This window comes from Galeopterus variegatus, unplaced genomic scaffold (genome assembly GCF_000696425.1).
Source record: "Galeopterus variegatus unplaced genomic scaffold, G_variegatus-3.0.2 Scaffold246, whole genome shotgun sequence".
In the NCBI taxonomy this organism is placed as follows: domain Eukaryota; kingdom Metazoa; phylum Chordata; class Mammalia; order Dermoptera; family Cynocephalidae; genus Galeopterus; species Galeopterus variegatus.
Genome location: NW_007726357.1, coordinates 609,980 through 636,308, shown reverse-complemented (window position 1 = coordinate 636,308; position 26,329 = coordinate 609,980). Strand labels below are relative to the sequence as shown.

At 34.1% G+C, this 26,329-nt stretch overlaps 1 protein-coding gene across 4 annotated transcripts in view; it reads left to right on the top strand.

Moving 5' to 3' along the window:
• PPP1R12A (protein phosphatase 1, regulatory subunit 12A) overlaps nucleotides 1-26,329 on the top strand; it is a 136,836-nt gene that overhangs the window by 93,649 nt on the left and 16,858 nt on the right. For 2 of the 4 annotated variants that reach the window (XM_008566489.1, XM_008566487.1), the window contains exons 10-19: nucleotides 1,513-1,728; nucleotides 2,912-3,006; nucleotides 3,770-3,874; nucleotides 4,756-4,923; nucleotides 5,320-5,496; nucleotides 12,009-12,099; nucleotides 13,223-13,423; nucleotides 13,662-13,830; nucleotides 16,052-16,173; nucleotides 22,595-22,660. In XM_008566489.1, coding sequence (XP_008564711.1) covers nucleotides 1,513-1,728; nucleotides 2,912-3,006; nucleotides 3,770-3,874; nucleotides 4,756-4,923; nucleotides 5,320-5,496; nucleotides 12,009-12,099; nucleotides 13,223-13,423; nucleotides 13,662-13,830; nucleotides 16,052-16,173; nucleotides 22,595-22,660 — 1,410 coding nt within the window. The remainder of the gene's footprint in view (nucleotides 1-1,512; nucleotides 1,729-2,911; nucleotides 3,007-3,769; nucleotides 3,875-4,755; nucleotides 4,924-5,319; nucleotides 5,497-12,008; nucleotides 12,100-13,222; nucleotides 13,424-13,661; nucleotides 13,831-16,051; nucleotides 16,174-22,594; nucleotides 22,661-26,329) is intronic. The other 2 variants (XM_008566488.1, XM_008566490.1) reach the window with 2 other exon arrangements.

Here is a 26,329-nt window from a genome sequence, read left to right as displayed (position 1 = left end):
GAGGTGTCTGTGCTTCTCTCAAAACTTTAAAATATTCCACAGAGCCCCTATGATTTTGTTGTGGTACCTTGGTGTACTTCTGTGCAAATTTGGGAACTGAGGAATGCTTAGATCCAATTGATAAAAATTAATTACGAGAAATACCAGAGGTGTCTTATAACTGTTTTGTTTATGAAGTGGCCCTTGAGTGTCATGGGAGCTTTAACAAGCTCTCTTAACCTGCTAATTACAGCAAACTTTGGCAATAAGTATGAAAGAAAGGACTTTTTGAAAATTAAAAAACAATTATCAATACCCTAATTCTTGTAGCAACTAATTAGTTGTTATATTCACCAATCTGTATGAACTTCAAAAACTTGTGGAAAAATAGAATCTTTCCATGAATTTTTTGAAGTACCCTTGTATTTAACTGTGGTTGAATATTTAAATTCTGGAAGTAGAGGTAGTGAAGTAAACTAGTTTGAAATGAAAGATGTTACATTTTTAGGAAAGAATAGGAAAAATGTAATAAATATTTGTACATAAAAATAGTTTTTAATTTAAAGGTTTAATATTTGGTGGGAAAATCAAACAGTAAATTTAAGGCTGTGATAGTAAAAATATTATTGAATTAACTATTATAATTAGAAAATATCAGTTTTAGTTTTTTGTTGATTATGTTGGATTTAAATTTTTTTAACCAGCAAATATAAATGGATAAAGACAAAATTCATATGCAGTAGGTTGTTCACTCACATGGTACATTATCCACTCAGTGTGCCTTTAACAGCTTTAGAAATTTCTTAATTAGATTCTTTCAGATATTTCATGCTAAAGCTAGAACTTATTCCCATTGACTTGTAAAGATTGAGTCATTACCCAATTATTGGGCTTACTTTATTATAAAATTCTTATAAAAAGAAAAAAAGTATTTTTTGCTCTTAACTTCCCTTTTCTGTTTTCATGCTTTCGATCTTTATCTGTTTACCTGTCTTATTTTAATTGGCTTTAGTATGATTTCATTGCTCCTATCATGCCTGTGGTGGAATCAGTAGATCCTGCATCATGGAGGCAGGGCTTGCGCAAAACTGGCATTGTTCTTGTGCCCAATAAGGGTGAAAAATCTATGGTGAGGCATTTCTATGTGCAAGAATTTATATTAGGTTACAACATAACAAGTTTAATATAAATATTGGTTCCAAAGATGCATGATTTTAAGTCCTTACAGTGTGCTCATTCCTTTTTTCTTTATTTGCATCATAATTTTTCTGTGTGATATAAAGTGTGTAGTGTGATTTTTAAATCTAACCTCTGGAAAGGTAGTCTATTCCTTTATCAGTTTTAGATTTTTTTTTTTTCTTTTTTTAAGATCTTTACATTTTTGACTAAGACATTAACCTACTTAAAGTGTTTTTCTCCTGAAACTATTAACTACAGTTTTAGACATTATTTGTAAATTTACTGTTTCCAACTTAAGGACTGATCAGTTTCAATAATTCTTTTTTCTTTTTCTTAAAAAATGAAATAAAAAAGTTTCCAACCTCAACTACAAAAATTTCTCCCAAAGAAGAAGAGAGAAAAGACGAGTCTCCTGCATCTTGGAGGTTAGGCCTTAGAAAGACTGGCAGTTATGGTGCGCTTGCTGAAATCACAGCATCTAAAGAGGCTCAGAGAGAAAAAGACATGGCAGGTGTTATGCGTTCAGCTTCAAGTCCCAGACTTTCATCCTCTTTGGATAATAAAGAAAAGGTAATCTATTTTACAATATTGTTTCTATAAAAATTTATAATAATTTCTTTTTCAGGAACTTCAAATCTGGTGGATTTTCTACTAGGTATCTTTAGATCTAGGTATCACCTTAATTTACCTGACACTGAATTACATCATAATACAAATGTATCCACCTTAAACAAATACCTATAAAGAATTATAGGTATTGGAAGGATCGGATATATTTGCCCAAAACATAAATTATAGAACTATACTCAGTTAAAGGAATCCTTTATCCTACTTGAAAATCAATAAATTTTCAGAAGTTTAGGAACACATTTATTCTAGAATGTGAGTATATTCGTAAGTTAAATTTATCCAGTTTCTGCAATATTTTTTAACAGCTTTTTTATCTGATGTATTATGAACAACTTTGTCTTAATAGTTTTAATAGTTATATTTTGAGAGGGAGTATTAATATTGCATCAAATAGAATGTACCACAGTACATTCAATGCTGTTTTATATAGTTAAATGATGTATTTCTCTTACATTTTTAGTTCTTGGATTATTATTTTTTCCATATAGTTTTCTTCCTCTATTTAGGAGTGTTTCCTTGTATTAGAAATTCAGGGGTGGAATTTCTCATCAAGTAATTTTAGTATTTTTGCTTTTCTGTTAATTTATTGCCTAATTGTTGGAATGTATCAGTGTCATTGTCACTACACACTCTCAACTATATTTGGATAAATATAATTTCAATAATTTTCATTTTGATTATTTTAACGTAATTTAAAGCATAGACTATCAAGGTTGTGAATAGCTTGTATAACATAAATGCTTGAGACTTCTCAGTGAACCATATTTGAGACCTTATTTCTTCCAGAGAGAAATACAAGGATATTTTAGCTTATGACTTTAATCTGATATAGAAGTTTAGAAAAAGTCATTAAAATGTGGAGGAATTTTTCTTCCTTTCTCATGTTAAAATATCTAATTCCATTCTAAAGGAGAAAGAAAAAATTAGTTTGTCCTTTAGTGCTTGTGTAGTACCTGATTGTTAATAGACATCAATTTTAGAGTTTAGCTGGGAATTACGGGAATGCTATAAATTGTGATTACTATGTAATTATACATTGTTGAATAACCTTTTCTTAATACTTTTAGCAAAGCCTGTAATCACACAAATTTATTTTCACTCATTTTTTTTTCCTGTGGTGCAGGAGAAAGATAGTAAAGGAACTAGGCTCGCATATGTGGCACCTACAATACCAAGACGACTAGCCAGTACATCTGACATTGAAGAGAAAGAAAACAGGTGAAGTCATTATGATTTGCTTTATGCATTCATTATAAAATCTTTATTATCTGGCATCAGAGTAAATACATGAGCACTGTTGTAATTACGTGAGAGTAATTATGGATTGCGGAAGAGATGGAAGGTATTCCTGATAGAGAGAACGCCAAGTATGACATGGTACTGAGGACGTGCAGGCTTGGTACGTTCATGAAATAGCAAAGGAGGTGTTATGGCAGGGACAGAGTGAGGGAAAAATGATAGGAGATGAGGTCACAAACGAGTACAAGTTCAAATATTTGGAACATTTAGAAAAGGGGAAAGTAGGGAGGAAAAGTCTTTACTTAGTGTCAGCATTATATTTGTAATCATGTTATATCCAATTGTGTCTTGATTTTTTTAACTTAACATTTCATCAGTGGTCTTACACGTTAATACATGTTTTCAGTAAGCATTATTTTTCACCAGTACATACCATTCCATAGAGCAGATCTGCTCAGGTTAAAGTAATCAACTCCCCTCCCCATGCTATGGACATTTAAATTATCTAATATTTTGTGATCATAAGTAACATTTTTGTAAATGCCTTATCTATTCCCCTATATTTAGGACTGTACCTTAGGGATAGAGCCTTGGCCTTACTCTCACTTATTGATAAATATTCGAAAATATTTTCCCAAGAAATTTTACTAGTTCCTACTTCTATTAATATTTATTAGTATACAGCTTTCTCAACCCTATTTTAAAATTATCTGCCAGAATCTGAAGGATGTTCTTTTCACAGAGACTCTTCAAGTTTGCGAACAAGTAGTTCTTATACAAGAAGAAAATGGGAAGATGATCTTAAAAAAAATAGCTCAGTTAATGAAGGATCAACTTATCATAAAAGGTAATATAATTCTTAAGTGGCTTTTATGTATTCTTTTATAAAAATATGAGACAAATTTGTGGAGCCCTCAATTTAATATCATTTAAGCAAATGATGTGCTTTTATTAAATATCATGTCTTTTGTTGTTTAATTCAACTTGATTTAAAGACATAGAATATATATTTAAAAATGGGTGATGATTGCCTTTTACTTATACCTTTCTATTATATATTTATTTAAACTTCATATATTATGAAGTATCTTTTAGATTCTAGCATATTTAAAAGGACCTCCTTACATAATTGACTAGAACAACTGAAATAGGCCAGTGTCTTAATGATCTGGTCGTCATTTGTGATCTGGAAAGTTTCTGCTTGTCCTAGAATTCAGAGCTATGGGAATGCCTTCAGTTGGGATGTTGGTAATATATTGGAGAGGAAAAAACTGTAAGTTATTTCTGTACTAACAAGAGTAAGATATGAACAAGTATAATGTGGGTATGGGTCACTCCTAGGGATCTGACCCATTGCTGAAGCAATTTTCTTCAAAATGTCAACTTCTCACTTTTCCTAGATAAAACTAAACCAAAGTGTTTTTATCAGGCCCAGCCTGGTATGACCATATCGTTTGCAGTAGTTCCAGAAATGTGAAAGATCAGATCATCTTTGAGTATTATTGATGGGGTTGGGAGGAGGCAATAAAACGATACACTACTAAATTAGTGAAATAATCGAAACTCTACCAAGTTGTAGATGCAACTCTTGGTGCTGGAGCTGGTGGTGTATTTAGAAACCCAGTTTTAGATTTTTGTCCTGGCCTTGTGAATTTGTATAATGTATAGACATTAACTATAGAATACACATACAGACACATCGTATATGGATATGACTCTTTTGTTTAGTTGCTCCTTTGGTAGAAGACACGATGATTTGATTAATTCTAGTGTTCCAAGCCCCACATCAACACCAACAGTTACCTCTGCAGCTGGGCTTCAGAAAAGCCTACTTTCCAGCACAAGCACTACTGCAAAGATTACAACGGGTTCTTCCTCAGCAGGCACACAAAGCAGGTAAGTTACAGATACATTTTGTGTTCAGGTCTACTGTGTGCTTATGTATGTGCATGCGTTTTTGTTTAGAAGATCATGGGGCTCTGGATTTTTTCATTTACCTTGTTAAAGTTATTTACAAACAAAATTGGTTCAAAAGAGAGGCAATTATGCATGACTGGGGAAAAAATTAAGTTCCTGATTTATGAACTTTCCTTGAGTTACACTGTTTAAAATGTAAATTTGTGTGTTTTGACATCTTTGGGTGAGATTTTTGGTTCATAGTTGAAAGATGTCTGACCTTGTGTTTTAAAAAAATCCATCCCTATAGTCACACGTTTTCAGCTGTTAGGAAGTGCTTTCATTGTTTAGCTGTTTTCCTTTTCTCTTTTTGTGTTGCTGCTTATGATACTGTAGTACCTCAAATCGTTTGTGGGCTGAGGATAGTACTGAAAAAGAAAAGGACAGTATTCCTACGGCAGTGACCATTCCTGTTGCTCCAACTGTTGTAAATGCTGCAGCTTCTACCACAACCCTGACTACAACTACTGCTGGCACTGTCTCCTCCACATCAGAGGTCAGGGAGAGACGCAGGTGTGTAAAGGTCCTAACAGTACTGCTGATATATCTTGCCCAGTGATGAAAGTTTTTTGTTTTTTTGCTTTTTGTTTTTTAATCTTGTGAAGTTGATGACCCTCTCTCCAGTGATAAATGAAATACTGTTATGTCAGCTCAGGACTCTGTAAATTTGATACAGCTAGCAATTATTAGTATTTAGGTTTGGTAACCCACCTCTGACAGAATGGATGTTTTTATTTAAAGGCAGTGAGCCAGACAGTTGTCTTCTAAATTAGCCATTTTAGGGTTTTTTAGTGGTTTTATTTCAAAACTTTTTTTCTGATGAAGACCTGAATACACACAAACACCCTCATGGGAAATTAGATGCAACATGACAAAAACAGGTTTCATCATTCTTCTCATTGTTTTTTCCCATTATTAAGAAATTTGATGGATATTAAACTGTTTTTGTCATTTTTGTGAATTTCATCTGAGGATTTTCTTGGTGAGGAAAGGCTTCTATGTGTGTGTAAGCCAAATAATTTTAAGTGTGTTGAATACTTTTATTTAGTTTTAGTTCTGGTACATAGAAAGCATTCATTAATTACATTTTTAAAAAGTCTATGAATTTATTTTGTGTGCTTAAATATATTTAAGAGCATCGCTCACTTCTTCCTGCTGTTCCCTATTGGTATGGAATCACAAATGTGGAAAGGAGCTTACTCATTATCTTTTGTGATATCCTTGCTTTACAGAAGGAAACCAAGACCCAGAGATATTATACGACTATTCCATTTTTGTATAGTTAATTAACGTGAGAGCTGAGGCTAGCCCTAAGAGGATCAGTCAGTTCTTTCTGCTGTGTCTTACCTGCATAGTCTCTAGCTTTGAATTTTGTTTTTTCTTCTTGAGAAAGAAGAAAATCTTAGGAAACTAACTGTAAGCTTTATTTTCGTCTTCTATTCTTGCAAAATTAAATTAGCTTTATAGTTATATTCTCCCTACTAAAATACCAACCTGATTAATTTTTATTTCTGTCACGTAGTGTTCATCATAGAGTCCTTTTTCTCTGGAGCATAGTGAAGTGCCTAACCTGTAGTAGTAGTGGTCTTATTTGTGCTTGAATATATGAAAAGTAACAAGTTATTTTTAAATATTTTCTTTCCTATTATTGCATATTTAGTTTTTGCCTGTATATTTAGGTTTTGTTCCTATTTTTATGGTGAAATTTGGTGATACTTCTGTAACACTACTGCAAACAGTTAGCATTTTGTGATTTTAATACCAATACAGGTCATAATACGAGGGTCTTCAAAAAGCTCATGGGAAGATTCATATTATCTTTTTTTTTTTTTTTTTTTTTCTTTTTGTCTTTTTTCGTGACTGGTAACGGGATCGCAACCCTCAGTGTTGCGCCCGCACCGCGCTCAACCAGTAAGCGGACCAGTCTTTATATGGGATCCGAACCCTCGGCGGGAGTGCCACCGCGCTCCCAAGCGCCGCACTCTACCGAGTGTGCCACCGGGCCGGCCCCATATTATCTTTTAATTCTGTTTTTCCACAAACTGGTCTGAGTTTCTTCTGTAAAGTTAAGTGTTTGATTTTTCATAATTTTTTTTTCCTTTTTTTTGTCTTTTTTACTGACGGGTAACGGGATCGCAACCCTTGGTGTTGCGCCCGCACCGCACTCAGCCAGTGAGCAGGAACCGGTCTCCACATGGGATCCGAACCCTCGGCGTGAGCGCCGCCGCACTCCCAAGCGGCGCACTCTCCAGTGCACCACTGGGCCGGCCCAATTTTTCATAATTTTTAACTCCTAGAATCCTTTCTATCTCTAGCATCCCATGCTTTTAAAAATTTCTCCAATGACAAAGGCTAATGCATATCATTTGTTTCAGTACAAATTATGATTCTTAATCTCAGATTTATTTTTTTAATTCTGTTGGAGAGAGTTGAATTTCAACTTTAATAATTAGTCCTAATTTAATAAAATACATTAAAGATTGAAAATTAAATATTTGGATATATTGTTAGGGCAACAGATTCTAATAGCATAAGAAAAAAACGTGTTTGGACATTTTTTTTTTGGTCTGTATTACAGAGAATTTGTCTTACCATCTTTCAGTGATGTTTGCAATACTGTTAATGTTTGTGTTTTGTTCCATGTGAAATAATTGTTTGCAATTTTTAATACATTGTTGGCCTCCTCTGTTTGTCTTTTAATTAAATTTCCATTAATGGTTTTGAAATGTATGTGGTTAAAAATTTGCCTAAAAAATATGTATATGATGATTTAAGAATATATTTTGGCTGAAAAAGATAAGTCAACACATTTATACCATTAGGTACTTTTAAATATGTTCTTTTGGGTATTATGTAAGGTTACCATGCACACTATTAAATTCCACAATGTTCATGAATTTTCCAGTTCCTGTTGATCAGGATTGTATCAGGAATTCTTGATTTTGTTAAGATTTCTAACGGATTAATTTTTGTTTGAGATTAAGAGAAGCAGCTAGCTTTAAATAGGTGCAGCATAATAGCAAATTTTTTCACTGTTCAAGTACTCATAATTCCCCATAGTCTTTTCAAAGTGTGAAACAGTAACTTACTAGTAACTTCATATTTACATGGAACTGCTGTTCTAGTATAGCTATTCTCTTGTACATTTTTCTTTGGCTCAGCCAGCTCCCATTAGCTTATTTTACCTTCCCTCTGGAAGGAAGAAAGCTGGGTGTGAAATAACAAGTGTTGGTATTTAGTTTTTTGAACATGTAATTTGGTTGACTAACCAAAATATAACTATAAATAAATATAAATATTTCAGCCAATAAATTCCATTGAAATATTGAAATGTTAAAATTATAGAATAATTGCATTTATTAGAAAATTCTTAATTTTAAAAAAAAACAACCTTTGGGTTGCTCAGAAATAGTAAGCAATCTAAGACTAAGGAATGAAATTATATACTGTGTGTAGTTATAAGAAAGATATATACTAGGACAGTATGATACAGCAATGATTTAAAACATTTTTTTATTAAAACATTGATTTTACATATTTATGGGTTTCAGAGTTATGTTTCAATACATGTACAGTGCATGATGATCTGTTCAGGGTAATTAGCATATTCATCATTGCAAAACTTAATCATTTCTTTGTGATGTCCACTGATATAGCAGTGATTAACGCAGCAGTGGGCTTTGGCTGGTATATCCATCTTTTTGATGATCAGCTCTTTGGAATTAAAAACAAATATATAAATTGTTTTTCCTCTCTATATCCTATTCTTAGGTGTATTCTCTAGATAGGCATCCCAAGGGAGGAAAAAGGGACCAAATATCATCAGTTGGTGACTATCAAATATAGGAAATGTTTTATTTACTACAAATTGATAGGCTAGATTTTTATGAGGCAAATGTTGTATGAAAAATAAAAATGAACAGATTTACAAGTCTTTCAGCTAGTAACATTTACCTCCTTAACCTGCATATGTTAAGCCAGGTATGATAAATAGGTTTATTAACTCTCATGGCAACTTGAAACTATATTGAAAAGGAATCCAGGTTTCTTAGAAGAGACTGTAATGGTTGATTAGTCCTCTTTGCCATGTAGAAAGAGTGAAGTGGTAATGCAAGTTTCTCTGTTCTAAACTAAATATGAAAAGTTTTACTATATAGAGTTGGAGCCAGAATTCAGTCGTTCATGTTCATTCTTACTTTCAGAGCAGCTTATGAAATGCTGAAGTGATACATGCACCCATTTGGCCTGCTATAAACTTTTTTGTTTAACCAGATTAGCTATCACATTTAGGTTTCATCTCCTTTTATTTTTTCTTCTCTTCATCTGCTAGAAGTACAAAAAGCAAAACATTGGATAGGACCCTACGTGCATAAATGAGAGTTCAACGAATGAATGAAAAAAAATAGCCAGTGGACCACATTTTCCAGGCTGATGTTCTTAGGAGCTGTTTTCCACATTTAATAGGTGTGCCACCAAAAAAAAAAGAAAAAGGAAAAAAGATTTTCTGCTTAAATGATCTTGGGAAATACTGGGTTAAACAGAGTTAAACAGGTTATTTCCCTCAGTACATATCAGACCTTTTAATATGTTGTGATTTTCATAGAGAAGTTTAGAATGTATAGCAGTTCCCAAATTTGTATAACCATTTGCTATAACAAACAAGTCTCTCTTATATCCCATTAGTGTTTCTTAAACTTGTGTAATAAGATTATTGGTTATTCTCTTCTTCCTTTTAAATTATCTGTCTTGGAAAACTCCTAATTGTTATCAAAACAGAAGGTATCTGTAACATCTTAATAAAACCCTTAAAATTCAAGAGAGTTGATATATAGACAGAATGAGAATTATAAAACTGTGGGGAAAAAGAGAAGTTTCAAGCTTCATGAAGAAAGGAAAGGCATGTTCTACCAATTGTACTCATTTGTATCTATGCATTGGTGTAGATGAAACCATATGTATCAGAATCTCAACTAAGAGAAAAGAAAAGCTGATAACCAAAATATTTTATTTATTGGATTTTTTCCCCTACCTTTTACTTTTAGGAGGACAAGTTAAAGTAACAGAAAACAATTAGCAATTTAATTTTTTTTTTTAATCTAGGATATAAACTTAGATCAGTACTAATATTTTAGTAGAAACCAAATTTGGCAAGTTAGAAATCTTTGATGAAATGCTTAAATTGAAGAGGCGTGCCTTGTAGATGAAATAAAAATAGTGTTACTATGATAGGGAAAAAGACATAATCTTTCAGTATTCTAGCAACAAGGAGGTAAAAACATGAACATATGGATAAAGATAAAAAGAGAAAAAAAGTTATATCATTATGAGGTAGTGCCATAAGTTACTCAAGCAGATAGAGGAAGCAGGTGATATTTCCTCAAATCAGATCATAAAAACAACTTAAGTCAAAATGAAGTAGTGATGAAATTTTTGTCTTCCCATAAAGTTTGCTGAATGTCTCATTCAAGTAAAAACACCCGCAGGAGGATTTCTTGACTTACTTTGTTCGCAGTTCATCTGTGATTACAGTAGAGGCAACAAGGAGAACTGGTCCTCAGAAACTAATTTTTACCAACAAGTAAGACCTAATTGATGAAACTGAGGCATCTAAGATCCTGGGTGAGCAATGACCCTGTCATCTTAGGGTTAATTATCTAAAGAGGTAAATACTAGAAATAATGAATCATATGTTCTACTTTTATAGAGACAGATTTCAAAAAATTCAGGGGTATGGAGGGAAAGAAATGAGTTCTTGTGTATATAAAAGGAATGACAGCTCTCTAAAAAAGAATTCTGAAAAAACTGTAGATGATTCTAAGGAGTTTGACAATGTGCTGTACTCTGTGACTATAGAGCCTTAAAGGACACACAGAAAAAATGAAAAGGCATAAAACCCATAATAAATTCAGACGTTTGTTATGATTATATGAATAGGTAGTGTCAGGTTTAAGAGCAGAATGAATTACAAATTGAGAAGAATATTAAAACTAACAAAACAGTCTTTTTATAAAAAGTAGTATTTGAATAAAGAAAACTCATTAGACCATTGCTTGGGGGTTGGAGAGTGGGGGCAGACAGAATAAACTTAACAAACCTAAACAACATAGAAAATAGAGATACTACTGTACTTCTGTAAGTGTTCTCTGAGAAATGTGAGCTAGATGGTAATATAATTTCTCACTTACTCACTCATCCCGTAGCTTGAAAGTTGCATTCAATCCTAACATTGTAATAAAGGAAGACATTGACAATCTCGAGTTCAGTCAGGTGACTTCACATATCATCTAAGATGGTATTACAGGGAATCATAAAAAGGGCTAAGAGGAATAATGATTCAAGAAATTAGGACTATGTATCTTAGAGAATACCAGATTTAGAAAGGAATTTGACACGTGTCTGCCAGTATTTGAAAATATTGTAGGTAAAGAAGAATTTAAATCCTCTTTTCAACAGGGCTTTTAAAAAAACAACACGAGAATTTGTTAAAGGGATGGGACTAATAGGTAAATTTTAACTCAAGTTTAGGACAAACTGGAGAATTAAAGTTGAATGCGTTGCCTCAAAGCAGAGGCTAGATTATCACTGTTTTTGGACATTGTTGGTGCGAGGGTGGGGGGCTTCCTCAGTTAAAAACAAACAAAATAATTCACTCCTTATCCATTCTGGTTAATTGGGCTTTTGCTAAATGAATTGCTTCTACCTTTTTCAATAGAGCTAAATTTTTAATCTTCAATTCTCTAGATCCTTTTCTTTAAGTATGATTCTTTCTTGAAATTAAGTTACATGGTAACAAAAAGTATTTAGGAAGAACCTAAAATGTGATGTTTTGAAGTATAGTTCTAATTGAAAGAGGAGTGATCAGATTACACTACTGAATTTCACTCTAGATATGACCATTTTATGAAGACTCTTTCTTAAAACCCATTAAAATGCTAAACTTATATGTTTTATTTGCACACATTGATATATATTTACATTCACAGGTGTTGTATCTCCCAACTAACAATTTTTATTTATTACTATAGATCATACCTCACTCCTGTTAGGGATGAAGAGTCTGAATCCCAAAGAAAAGCAAGATCTAGACAAGCAAGACAGTCTAGAAGATCAACACAGGTATGTTTAATGTATATAATATATAAAACTTACTTACATATATACTTAATATATAAAAATAATTTGCCTTTCTTTTTCATTTTGCTCTGAAACTATTGATGGCAATATGCAGTGTGAGTAAACCTTAAAAGATAAAGGTTCCTCCCATAGCCTTTTATATACAGTTATAGTGTTACTGTTATATTTCATCTAATTAGCTATATGCTTTCATATCTCTTTGAGTATTTATTTTTTTAATCCTCCATTTCTAATATGGTGTCTGGCACAGAGTAAGGATTTGGTAAGTATTACAATGAATTAATCATATATGATGTCTAATAATTACAGGGTTTTTATGAATATTTGGAGGGTGGGAGCAGGTAATAAGCCTCTTATATTAGGAATATCAAACAGCTAATGTGCGAGTATGAGAAAAATGTCACTCAAGCTAGTTGTTGTCGTCTTACCTCCTTCTCGTTGTCTTACCTCCTTCTCGCCATTCTAATTATGATATATATAATATATCCCTTTGTGTCTTTTCTTTCCTATAGTTGAGACACTCCACAGTCCAGATTCAACTGTTTGATCCTTACCATTATTTAGCTTTCTAGCTTAACTATTTGCTAGGTCTTAACATACTTTTTCCATCTTTGTGCCGTTTACTTGAAATCTAACCTGTGCTTTAATCTAACCTTGGAAAATTATTAAACCTTAACGGTTCTCACACATGTGCACACACACACACACATATGTAAACATAAATATATATAATGCAGTATCTAAACAATGTGTATTTTGGCTCTTCCTCCCTTCTCTTCTCTGAATTTCTTGGGACCATTTATATTCATGTGGTATTTCTGTCATTTCCCTTACTATTTTGTTAGTTTCTGAATACAGTGTCAGTTTCTTATACCCACTACCTTTAATTTGTATCTTTCCCACTACCTATCATTGTGCTTGCTCATGGTGATTTTTCATAGAATAAATGTAACCTGCTTTGTAAAAATTCTGTTTTCGTTTGCAAATCAATTCCAAATATGCATATTTGACTTTTAATACATTCATATTTAATAGATCTACTTCTAAAATATTCCTTTGAAATAAGCTTTAATGCATTTCACAAATATCTTTTCTGTGTGTACAGGGAGTGACACTGACTGATCTTCAGGAAGCTGAAAAAACAATAGGAAGAAGTCGTTCTACCCGAACTAGAGAACAAGAAAATGAGGAAAAAGAAAAAGAGGAAAAAGAAAAACAGGATAAAGAGAAGCAAGAAGAAAAGAAGGAGTCAGAAACATCTAGAGAAGACGACTATAAACAGAAGTATTCAAGAACATATGATGAGGTAATAGTATATCAACAACACAGCTGGGTCAAGTGACATGGATAGTTTTTATGATTCTAAATATATAAGAGATTTATATAACAATAAACCATAAACTTAATACTCAAAACATAGCTGGAAATTTAAATTACTTTGGCAGGATTAGAATATTACTTTTCCTTTGAAATGAATTTTTAAATGTTTTATGTTTTAATTATGTTTAATATTTCAGATGGGTTTTAATTTTAATGTTTCACAGACTTATCAGCGTTACAGACCAGTATCAACTTCAAGTTCAACTACTTCATCCTCTTCACTTTCTACTATGAGCAGTTCACTCTATGCTTCAAGTCAATTAAACAGGCCAAATAGTCTTGTAGGTATAACTTCTGCTTACTCCAGAGGATTAACAAAAGAAAATGAAAGAGGTAAGAATACCAAATTTTGAAAACACTTTGTTTCCTTCAAGCAATACTTTGATTGATTTTTCCTAATTAATAGTTTAACAGAAAAAGAATGACATCCTAACCTGTGTTTCACTCAACCTAAAAAGAAAGAATATGATAGTTGAGAATAAGAAAGTAGAAAACAAAAATGGAAAATGATATGGTCTAGGGTTCGTACAAATTCCTTTATAAACTAATACTTCACAAAACTTTCATGTTCACCTATAAAGAAAAGTCAGTGTGGGAAAACTGATGGGTGACTCTTTCTAGGAACAGTTTATTAGTACAGTACTTTTCAGGTGTTTTAAGCTATTTCTTGCCTGCTATGTAGATCATATCTTTTAAATTTTTTTTATTAATTTGTTTTAAACTAAAAATCACTTAACATGTAGTGTCCTTGCTAAAACAAAAGTTTTATGCTTATTTATTGGAAAATAGATTTCTCGGTTATAAATTTGTACATTGATGCTTACTTTACCATTTCCTATGATTTGATATAAACTTCATATTTAAATTCTAGTTAATTCCTACTTAAATCAGAGATGAGTACTAAGTAAAATTATTCCTATTTATAGGCATTTTATATTTTAAAAGCTAAATTTCGGGCCGGCCCGGTGGCGCACTGCTACAGTGTGCCGCTTGGGAGCGCGGTGGCGCTCCTGCCAAGGGTTCGGATCCTACATACAGACCGGTTCCCGCTCACTGGCTGAGCGAGGTGCGGAAGCAACACCAAGGGTTGCGATCCCGTTGCTGGTCCCGGTCCGGTACGGGCGCAACACTGAGGGTTGCGATCCATTGCCGGACACGAAAAAAGACAGAAAAAAAAAAAAAAAGCTAAATTTCATAATATTAATTATAATAATATCAGTAATCATGTAGGATAAACGTTTTTTCCCAATTTCCAGCTGTAATTTCTTTTGTTGTTGATTGAGGTGTTTTAGTTATTTAAACTACTATGTGTGAGGCCTGCATAATATTTGTAAAAATTTTGAGCCAGCATTTAAAATTAATGTTATTCATATAAAACAGCAGATTTTGGGCTTTTCTTGAAAGTTGAATGATTTGGCAGCACTGGATCTGGATTTTCACATGTCAGCAGTTGGCTAGAGCTAGGCAGTAGCAACCCCCCAAACCCCTGATAGCACCCTCCTGGCCCATTTTACCCATTTGTATTACCTGGACGACTGCTGTAGGCATTGGAGTTTGAGATCTTTCCTTTAAATTGATTCAAAATACAACTTAAAAACCCCATCTTAATACTATAATTTTGGGTGTCTTTTACTATGACTCTTTGCTAATGACACAGTAGTCTTTTTAAATTCATTTTTGTTCCATATATGTCTACTTTTTTAGCATATTCAGAGGCCCTAATATTCTTCTAGTATGTAAGCCTGAAGCCATTTTAACTGTCCCAGGAAGGAAACAGAAATCTTAAGACTAACATTTTTATGTTGATTTGTTTTTAATAAACAACAAATACATTTTCCAGAAGAAAAAAGAGTTTGCTCTTAGGTACTATTTAATAAAAATGAAATGGGGCTGAGCCCATGGCGCACTCGGGAGAGTGCAGTGCTGGGAGCGCAGGAGCACTCCCGCCGCGGGTTTGGATCCTATATAGGGATGACCGGTGCACTCACAGCGCTCACTGGCTGAGTGCAGTGCAGCCGGTCTCAAAAAGGACAAAAAATAAAAAATAAAATAAAAATAAAAATGAAATGAATACTGTATTACTGCTGTGTGAATACTAGCAATAATAAAAGCAGAAACTGATAAATTTGTATGATTCCTACTAGCTGTTGCATCAAGAACTGTTGTTGTTTTTTCTTACAGAGTATTTGCTTTGGTATAATAACCGACTCCATATCAGGCATTAATAACTGGAGCCCCATTCTTCTCATAGGGCTCTATTATTTTCTATTCAGCAAATATCATTGTGTCTTTTGAGCAAAATTTTTATTTTAGGCACTAGGAAAATGAAAATAATTAGTTCTTGTCGTGGTCCTCGAGAATATATCTAATGAGAGATAGAGATACATATTTAAATTAAGTCAACAGGAGCACTGAGAGCCGCAAAAATTAATTCTGATTAGAGAAGTTTAGAAAGCTTCACAGAAGAGGTCAACTTAGAATTGCTTTTACATTTATCTTGTGAGATATTGTCAAGATACATTGCTATTATGTAGTTCATTGTAATCCTTAACAGAGGGAGAAAAGAGAGAAGAGGAAAAAGAAGGAGAAGATAAATCACAACCTAAATCAATCAGAGAACGACGACGACCAAGAGAGAAAAGAAGATCTACAGGAGTATCATTTTGGACACAAGATGTGAGAACCTATTGAAATACTACTGCTTGATAGTATGCTTAATGTTTCTGAAAGTACATACTAATAATTTCTTACATGCCTCAGATTGTATATTCTTTAAATCATCACTATGTTTTCTGAGTCAAGTTGTTAAATAAGAATAGTTCTTTATAAGGATGAATAACAACTACTTAAAAGCAGGAGTTTTGTCCTAATTTGGGGATAAAAATAATACTGGCTGTAACTCAGAGTACTTATGTTGATTATTTTATAATGGGTAAACTGTTCCTTTATCTTAGAGATTCTTGAAGGAAAATGCTTTACATTTCATCCCATTTTTGCAAATATAATAAGAGCTACATAACAGAATTATTTCCATTTCAAGGGATACCAGATAGAAGCAGTACTTATCAAACTAGAACAATCCTAAACAAATTAATTTTTTTCTGATTCCTGATTGAATGCATGATATTGCTATTCATATGCAAGGGAAAGAACAATTGCAGGGTAGCACTGTTAGTGTGAATTTTATACTGCCTCAGTACAATATATAACTACAGAAGAGCAACCATAATTTGTTTTGTCTTTTTTTAAACCTCTTGATTTAAAAATTTTTTTTAATAAACGTTTTATTGAAGTATGGCATGTGCAGAAACATAATTCATAAATGTGTGGCTTAACGAATTAGCGCAACGGGAACATACCTGTGGAATCACTATTCAGAATGAGAAATAAAAATAGCAATGCAGATGCCCCCATATGCTCCATCTCAATCCCTATCATCCTAATTTTCAAAGTCAACCAGTATCCTGATTTCTAACCATAGTTAGCTATACCTGTTTTTCAAAGAGCATATGAATAGAACTAGATTTTGTAACTCAGTATTATGTTTGAGATACATCCATGCTGTTGTACGTTTACGTTTATTACTATGAAAATTTGTTTTTAAAAAATCTCTAAATCTATTCAATCTTCCATTAAAAGACCATAGGGTCATCTGTTTTCCTGTTGAAATGACCTTTATATCACTATATGTTCCTCTTTATCTCTCTAAAATAATATGTTTTATCTTAAAGTATGCTTTTATGGAATGCTTTCTTTTCATTAATCTTCACATACTATATCTTTCCTATACTTTTATTTTCAACTTTCTTTGTTTTTCTTGTAAACAGTATATGTATTTAGGTTGACCATTTTCTGAACATTTTTATCTAATTGCAGTATTTTGGTCCATTTTCATTTTATTTAATTACTAATATAATTACATATACTGCAAATAACATTATGTCATATGCAGTTTAAAACATAAGGAGCTAAAACATGTGAAGACAATAGCACAAAATATGGGAAAGTATTAAATGGAGTTAAAGAGTTGTAATATCCTCACATTGTCCATGATGTGGACAGAATACTCATATATATTAGACTTGAATCAAGGGTGCAGCTAGTTATTAAAAAAAAAAGTTTAAAAAGGGAGAATAAAATAATACATAAATGACAAAAAGGAGACATAAAGGAAGAACAGATGGGGAAAATAGAAAATTGTTCTCCGTTTTTCTTTTAGCTTTTAATATAGAAAAGTTCAAGCTTATACTGAAATAACAGAATAGTATAATGACCCCACCCCAGGTATCCATTGTTTTAAGTACATCCTCACCACTTCCCCAACTCTTACATTATTTAGAAGAAAATCCTAGACATATTTTAGCTCTAAATGTTTCAGTGTGTAGTCTGAGAGATAAGTGCTCCCTCTCAAAAATTATTAAAATTATATTTTAAAAATATATAGTAAAGATAACCACAATACATTATCACACAATAAATTATTACAACATCATTATCACACTTATTGTTAAACAAATTAACAATACTTACTTTCAAATATCCAGTCAATTTTAATTTCTAGTTGACTCATATATGCCAGAAGTGATTTGTGATTGCAGCTTTATAGTTTCCTGGTTTGGTTAAGAACCAAATAAGAACGATACATTATGATTAGTTGTTTCTTTAAAGTCTCTCCTAATCAGTGAATTTCTCTCTCCATCTCATTTTTTTTCTTATGATTTTTTTTTTCAAAACATGACAGTCAATCCTTGACTTGGTTGTCAGTACCATGCTCACCCATTGAGCTAATCAGCCATCCCTATATGGGATCTGAACCAATGGTCTTGCTGTTATTGGCACCACCCTCTCTTGAGTGAGCCATGGGTGGCCCCTTATGATTTTTTTTTTTTTTTTTTTTTTTTGTCTTTTTCCGTGTCCGGCAACGGATTGCAACCCTCAGTGTCGCCCCCATACCGGACCAGGGACCGGCAACGGGATCGCATCCCTCAGTGTTGCTCCCGCGCCTCGCTCAGCCAGTGAGCGGGAACCGGTCTGTATGTGGGATCCGAACCCTCGGGTGGGAGCGCCACCGCGCTTCCCAAGCGGCGCACTATCCAGTGCGCCACCAGGCCGGCCCCTTTATGATTATTTTTGAAGGAACTGAGTTATCACATCCCTGAAGAATAGTCTCTGTTTTCTATATTTCTATAAATTGGTAGTTGGAGATAGAGGATTGATCGGATTCTGGCTCAAAATTCTTTTGGCAAGTTATTTTGTTCCTCCATCAGGAAGTACATAATGTCTGGTTGATTTTTAATTGAGTGCCTAGTAACATTTTAATAGCATTAAAATAAAATCTCACAGTCTTAGCATCCTAACATCTAGTAACTCTTATTACTTAAAGTTGTCTTATCATCTTAGTAACTCATATGTTAGGAATTTCATAAGCAAAGCTGTGTTATTACTTAGTATTTATTTTTTTCTCCAATGTTATTCAGACTAGTTCTTCCTTCAGAAGTTCATTTTCTGGAGTTATGCACTAGACCAGCATTATAAGGATCCTCAGATTCATATTGGTAATACCGATGTTTTTAATTTGAGCTAGCATTGAGTTCCGATCAGCCATCAAGGCACAGATCTCTATACCCCTTCATAGTACATCAAACCTATAGCAGACAGCATACAAAAAGAACCAGCTTGGTCAAAGAAAGAGTGATGTGTGTAATTAGGAATTTCCTTCCTCTGTTGTACTATTAGCATTTGGGGGTTACTACTTGTATTAGTCCATTTCTATTGCTTATAACAAAATACTTCGAACTGGGTGATTTACAAGAAAATGAAATTTATTGCTTACAGTTTCTGAGGCTGAGAAGTCCAAAGTCCAGGGAACACATCTAGTGAGAGAGCCTTACTGGTGGCGACAGTGACAGCAGAATATCACATTGTGAAAATGGTGGTCCAGAGAGAGAGACTAACCTTCATTCAATCTCCATTCATTTTAATATAGAAAAGTTTAAAAAGTTAAAAGCCGTTCAAACTACACCCCTGATCACCATTATTATTCCATTCACTACAGAATGGTCCAACAATCTAATCATCTCTTCAAGGCTCCACCTTTCAATTACCATAGTAGGTTTTTCCACCCTCTGAACATTGTCACAGTGGGGCTCAAGTTTTGGGGGACACTCAATCCAAGGCATTCTGCCCCAGGCCCTCCAAAACTCGTGTTCTTTTCACATTACAAATACATTCATTTCATCCCCAGATTCTTAACTTGTTTCAACTCAGAAGTCCAAAGTTCAGAGTCCCATCTGTGAAATCAATACAGTTTATCTACTGCCAAGATACAATGGTGGGACAAGCATAGGGTACATATTCCTGTTCAAAAAGAGGGAAATAGGCCAAAAGAAAGGTGTAACGGATGCAAAACAAGACTGAAACACAGGCATCAAATCTCAAAGCTGGCGAATCATGTATACCTTGACTCCATCCATGTTCAATGTCCTCTGCATGCTGGTGCAGGGGTTGGGTGTTGCTTTTCCTCCCATGGATTCGTCACCCCTTTTCCCCTGGGTGACAGAGCTGCCAAAGATTACTCAAAGCCCATCTCTCTGAGCAGTGAGAAGCCCCCAAAGGGGGTTAATCTCCTGGAACCCTCAAGATAGAAGCATTCCTTCCATTTGGGAAATTAACCGCGAATTGGGATTCTCTTCTGGCGTTTATTCTCCAGACCAGGAAGTTACAGGAAGAGAACATGGGTGGGGTTTTTTCTAAGTGCAGTTTAACAAGTTTAACAACAGAAGCTGGTAACATTCAGTAAGAAAAGCAAGGTGACATTCTATAATGCAGTTTTCAAGAAGTTAAGTGATCCACTAACAAAAGCTTGATTTTAGCAAACATTCTCTTCTTATAACAATATCCCAGTATCTTTACATATCAATCAGTAACCTGTCTGTCTTTGAGCCAGCAACCTTGCTGTGTTACAATTCCTTAACTTACAACAGAGACTATAGCCTGGGGAAAATTTCCTGTCCTTTGCAAGGTCAGTGTTTGAAACTGCAAGGCTTTGGAAAACCAGGCCCTGTGACGTACATTTGCTTTATGCATACTCCACAGTTGGGTCCCTAGGTCCCCAGGCAGCTCTGCTTCTAGGGCTTTCCTAGTCTCAGGAGATGCTTTAGCTCTCACAGGCTGACATTGCACACTGGTAGCTCCACAATTCTGGGGTCTCCATGGCAGTCCTGCACTCCCAGCTCCACTAGTCATGGTGCTGATGGGGTTTCTCTGCTGCAACTATTACCCCACATTTCCACTTGACATTGCTCTAGTGAAAACTCTATGCAGTGACTCCGCCCCTGTGACAGATCTCTTCCTGGGTCCCCAGGCTTTTCCATATATCCTTTGAAGTCAGGGTAGAGGCTCCCAAGCCTTCCCAACTCTGGCATTCTGTGAGCCCGCAAACAACGCTATGTGGGCGCTACCAAAGCTTCCAGCTTATATTTTACAAAGCTGTGGGTCCAGCCACACCTGGGGCCAATTTAGCCATGGCTGAAGCAGCTGAAACAGCCGAAACAGCTGGGGTAATGATGTCGGAAGCAACATCCCAAGGTGGCCCTGGGCAGCAAGTCCATAGAGGGCACCTTGGACCTTTCCCCAAGACCATTTTGTCTCCCTAGCCCTCTGGGCCTGTAAAGGAAGACTCAGCCTCCAAAATCTCTGAAATGACTTAAAGGTCTTTTCTCTCTTCTCTTGATGATCCCTTTCTTCTGTACACATCTCATTAGCAAAGGGCCTGTGGCTATATACCCTTGCTTTTGGGGCCAGGCTGAAAGTTTTCCAAGTTTTTGCCCTCTGATTTCTTTTGAATTATAAATTTTGGCTTTACCTCATGCCTTTTCTGCCCTCACTCAGCATAGGCTGTTGCAAGTAGCCATGCAGTTTTTTTAATGCTTTGCTGCTTAGAAATTTCTTCCAACAAATACCCTAGTTCACATCTCTTAAGTTTTAACTTCCACAGTCCACAAAGTCCTAGGGCATGAATGCAATGCAGCCGAGTTCCTTGCCATTTCAAACTAGGTTTGTCTAGTTAAAAGCCTGTGGTATTTTTATAGTGAGCCTGAGCCAGATATGTTTGAACGCAAATTTCCCTTTTCTTTTCCCTTAACCTTTATAAAACTTGTTGAGATTTTCGAGGCATTTTAGTGGAATATTCCCATAGTCTGCGATTCTAGGCTTCTAGCCTACTGAGACCTTGATTTTCTACTTAGTGTGCTCTAAACTCCCAAGAAATTTCTAGATGAAGGAACCACCTAAACACAGTAGGACTATGAAGAAATCTTGCCAAGTTTAGCAAATCTAGCTCTTCTTACCTTAAATAATGAATTTCTGTTTTTAATGCCTTGTTAGAGTTGAGTGGCTAAATAGTACTTATGTTGACTATTAAATTATGTGCAGTGTTATAATATAAAGTGGAATATCTACTCTTTCTCATGTTAAGCCTCCAGCTTCCTCATCCCCAGTGTGAATGTGTTTCCTAAACCACATGTTAGATGGGTGGTGTTTCTTTACCACATATGCTAACCTACTTAGATAGATTGTGCCATGCCAACAAAATAGGCTTCCTCTAAATAGGGTTTTAAAAAAATCCCACTTAAAAAAGTTTTTCTTTTATTTCATGGTATAGTCTTTTCAATAGTCATTTTATTTTTTTATTTTTTTATTTTTATTTTTTCCTTTTTGTCTTTTTTCGTGACCAGTAATGGGATCGCAACCCTCGGTATTGCGCCCGTACCGCGACTGGCAACGGGATCGCAACCCTCGGTGTCGCGCCCATACCACGACCGGCAATGGGATCGCAACCCTCGGTGTTGCACCCGCACCGCGCTCAACCAGTGAGCGGACCGGTCTCTATATGGGATCCGAACCCTCGGCGGGAGTGCCGCCACACTCCCAAGCGCCGCACTCTACCTAGTGCGCCACCGGGCTGGCCCTTCAATAGTCATTTTAAATTGGAAAAGTCCTTAAAGTTCTTAAATATCAACTATTCGAAATCTACGTTTACTTTTTAAACTAAATTAATTTTATTTTAAATTAATTATTTAAAATAAACTTATTTTAGAGTGATGAAAATGAACAAGAACAACAATCAGATACAGAAGAGGGATCCAATAAGAAAGAAACTCAGGTAAGGAGCATTACTTTTTATACCGAAAAGTACTTGTATTCATATTTTTAAGGATTACTTTTTAATTGTGTTCGATTATATTTATTCATGCAAAACAGTTATTGCACACTGTACCTACATGCTGGAGATATGATGTTAGTGATTGCCTGGGGATCAGGGTTGGAAGAACTGGAAAGGGACACAAAGAATATTTTAGAGGTGATAGAAATGTTCTGGATCCTGATTGTAGTGGTGGTTCTATGGATATACACAGCTGTCAAAACTCATGAAATTGTACACTGTAAGTGGATGTGGTTTATTGTATGTAATTTAACCTTCAGAGTTGAAAAAGGGAATAATATCCTTGACCCAAGGAAAATATCTAAAGGATATTCAGAAGTAGTGGAAATCCAGAAGTTGTAGGCTTAGACGTTATTTCTATGGGTGGCAGAGTTGTGTTCTGAAGAATATAGGCCTCTTTAACTTTATGTTTCACCATAGCTAGCAAGTGGTGAAAGTTTCTTCCCCCTACCTTTTTTTGCTCGTACAGAAAGCAAAAATACTTTTAATAGTTCTATTTCATAGGGATAGAACTATACATGAGTTAGTTCTAAACTCGGCACGATCTAACCTGAAATAGCATTCTGCTCATGTTAATGTTAGTCATCTTCATTTTGACTTGGGGTTCTTTAATAGGGTTATTACATTTCCTTCTAGTCTTCAAGGATTTACAGTAATGTGAGGTAAACAAAAGTTGGTTATCTGTGCTAGGTGACTGTGGACATTACTTTTAGGGTCACATTTGCCTGTTTTTGACCCAAAAGATACTTTTATTTTATCTTTCTGTGGCCAGACAGATTGAGAATGAGTTAGTTCTGAGGGTAAATTGTTTGTAGGTCTAAAGATTGTCATTTGAACTCTTTGCCTATTAATTGTCAGCACTCCCAGTTTACCTGTGTCCCTTGCTTATTATGTTCCTTCAACTCATTCATCATCTTCCTTTCCCAGTGATATCCCATATTTCTCATCTTTCAAGGAAAAACAATGTACAGGTAAACAAGAGGGAGGAAATTAGTAAACTATCAACTGCTGATACTTCTCACTGCTTTATCAAACAGAACTTTCCCCCACCAGGCTGGGGTGGGAGGGAGAAAATTTTCTGGCTTCCAGTATTGTAACTTTGAAGCATATCGATATATATTGTGTCTAAATTTTACTATTAAAATTATACATGAGATTTATTAAGGTTAAGTAAAAAATTGTTTCTAGGAAGAACAGTTTTCTTAGTTCCAAACAGTTTAGTTTTTGTTCATTTTAAATAGAAGACTGTTTAGACCTTGCTTTGTGCTAGCATTGTTTCAGTTAGAGGTAACAGAAAACCCTGCTCAAACTGGATTAAACAAAGAAAATGTATTGCGCTCTGGTTGTATTACACAATCCTTTATGTCAGCTTCATCCACAGGCTGATTTACCTCATAGAGATGGAATGAATTATACTTGGCTTAGGCCAGATAGGACCCACCACTGAGCTCTTGCAGCCATTTTGCTACCAATCTAGGCGACATACTATCTCACCTAAACCTAATAACTGCTATACCATGAGGAAAAGGAAGAATGGAGGTTAAATGCTAACCCACAATGTCTTCCATGGTAGGCTAGAAAAATGCTTTGCCCATTGGATGTGCTACTCTCGTTCGAAAACTAGTAGCATCAGACCTTACTTCTCTATGAAAAGGTGTAAGCAGCAAAATTCTTATGTGTGTTTTCTGAAAAAGCATATTCATTATGTCAGAAAATGTGTTTGATAACAAAACTTCTGTACAGTTTCTAGAATCCAAGTTAACTACATTAGAAAATTACTTTCTGGTATGTACTTTTTTGCTTAAAAGTAAATTGTAAGAATCTGAAAAGTTCTTGAAAATTCTGAATTACATGTGAAAACTCAAGCTATCTGCCGTCAGGATATAAGTTACAAGAAAATTAAGGTAAAATTTTATCACAGATAATTTGAATTATTTTATCATAATATTATTCTTATTTCCAAAATTGGGGCTTCTGTTGCTTTGGTTATTATGATTTACTTTCATTAAGCTATTGAATGGTAAAACTTTTTAGCATGCAAAGAATATTAGTAGTAAATCAAAAATTTAAACCAAATATGACACCAAGGCAAGAAACCATAAAAAAAAAGATTAACATATTTGATAATTTAAACATGTGAACTCAAATATGACAGAAAAGGCACATTTATTAAAGGAAACACATATTTGCTTAATTTAAAAGTAAATAATTATAGCCCTCTTTTATAACATTTAAAAGATAAATATTTGAGACAGTTAAAAAAAAACAAATGGAGGGGCAAGTACATGAAATTTATAAATTTTACAAAAGAAGAAATACAAATGGCCAACAAGCTTAAAAATGCATCCAGTCTCATTAATAACCAAATACATGACAATTCAAAAGATGAAATTGACTAATAATGCCCATATTTGACATGATTAGTATTGAAATAGGCATTCTGATATAAAGTTTTGATACTATAATAAGTTACACCTTTTTGGAGATAAGTTTAACAATACAAATCAGAAGCCTTAAAAAAAAGTCCACATCTTTTAACTTAGCACTTCCACTTCTAGAAATTTATTCCCATGGATATAAATGAAGTGTGTAAAGGTGTTCATAGCAGCATTACTTGTAAAGCAAAAAATTGAAAACACCCTAAATGTCTGTTGGTAAGACATAGATTAAATAAAATGTATATACATAGATCATTATTTTGTGTGTTCATATAGATGAATTGTATACAAAAAAGTTTAACAGTGGCTATGTAGGGGATGGGAGGAATAGAGAATTACAAAAGAACTTTGTATACTGTATACTCTTATATGAGCTTAAAATGCTGTAATTGGAAAAATTAAAAGGATATTTTTACTTTGGAAAAAGAATTTTAAAATACAGGGAGCCAAGGACATTATGCTAACTGAAATAAGCCGATCACAAAGACAAATACTGCATGACTCTTACTTATTTGGTTATCTACAGTAGTCAAACTCACAGAAAGTGGAATTGTGGTTGGCAGGGTTGGTAGAAGGGGGAAAGAAAGGGAAGTTATTGTTTAGTGAATGTAGAGTTTCAGTTTTGCAAGGTAAAAAAGTTCTAGAGATCTTTTGCACAACAATGTGAATATAGTTAACAATACTGAACTGTACACTTAAAAATGATTTACATAGTAAATTTATGTTATGTGATTTTTACAATTTATAAATTTTTAAAAAATAATCAATAATAATTTTTTTAAAGACACACAGAATTTGAATGATTTCTGTGATTGCTTGGAGTTTTTATTTATTTTAAAGTGAACAAAAGTGGGGACTGTAAGGTGAGGTGGAGTATTTTTATTTAATACTTGTACATTTTAGTTCATGCCTGGATATTTTACTGAATCTGAATATCATCTTGGAAACTAAAATTTATTTTTTTAAATTAACTGTTGCAAAACTAAAAACTAAATCAATAAAAATAAAACATTACATTTAAAAAATGCAGGGAGCAAGGTCAAAATTGCTTTTGCAAAGAAAATTTACACAGACTTTAGTAAAACATTTTTAGTCAAAAGTAGATTTTGAACAGTACTGAAGGAGCCCAATAATACTACAGTGTATTCAAAGGTAAATATAATGGGAAATT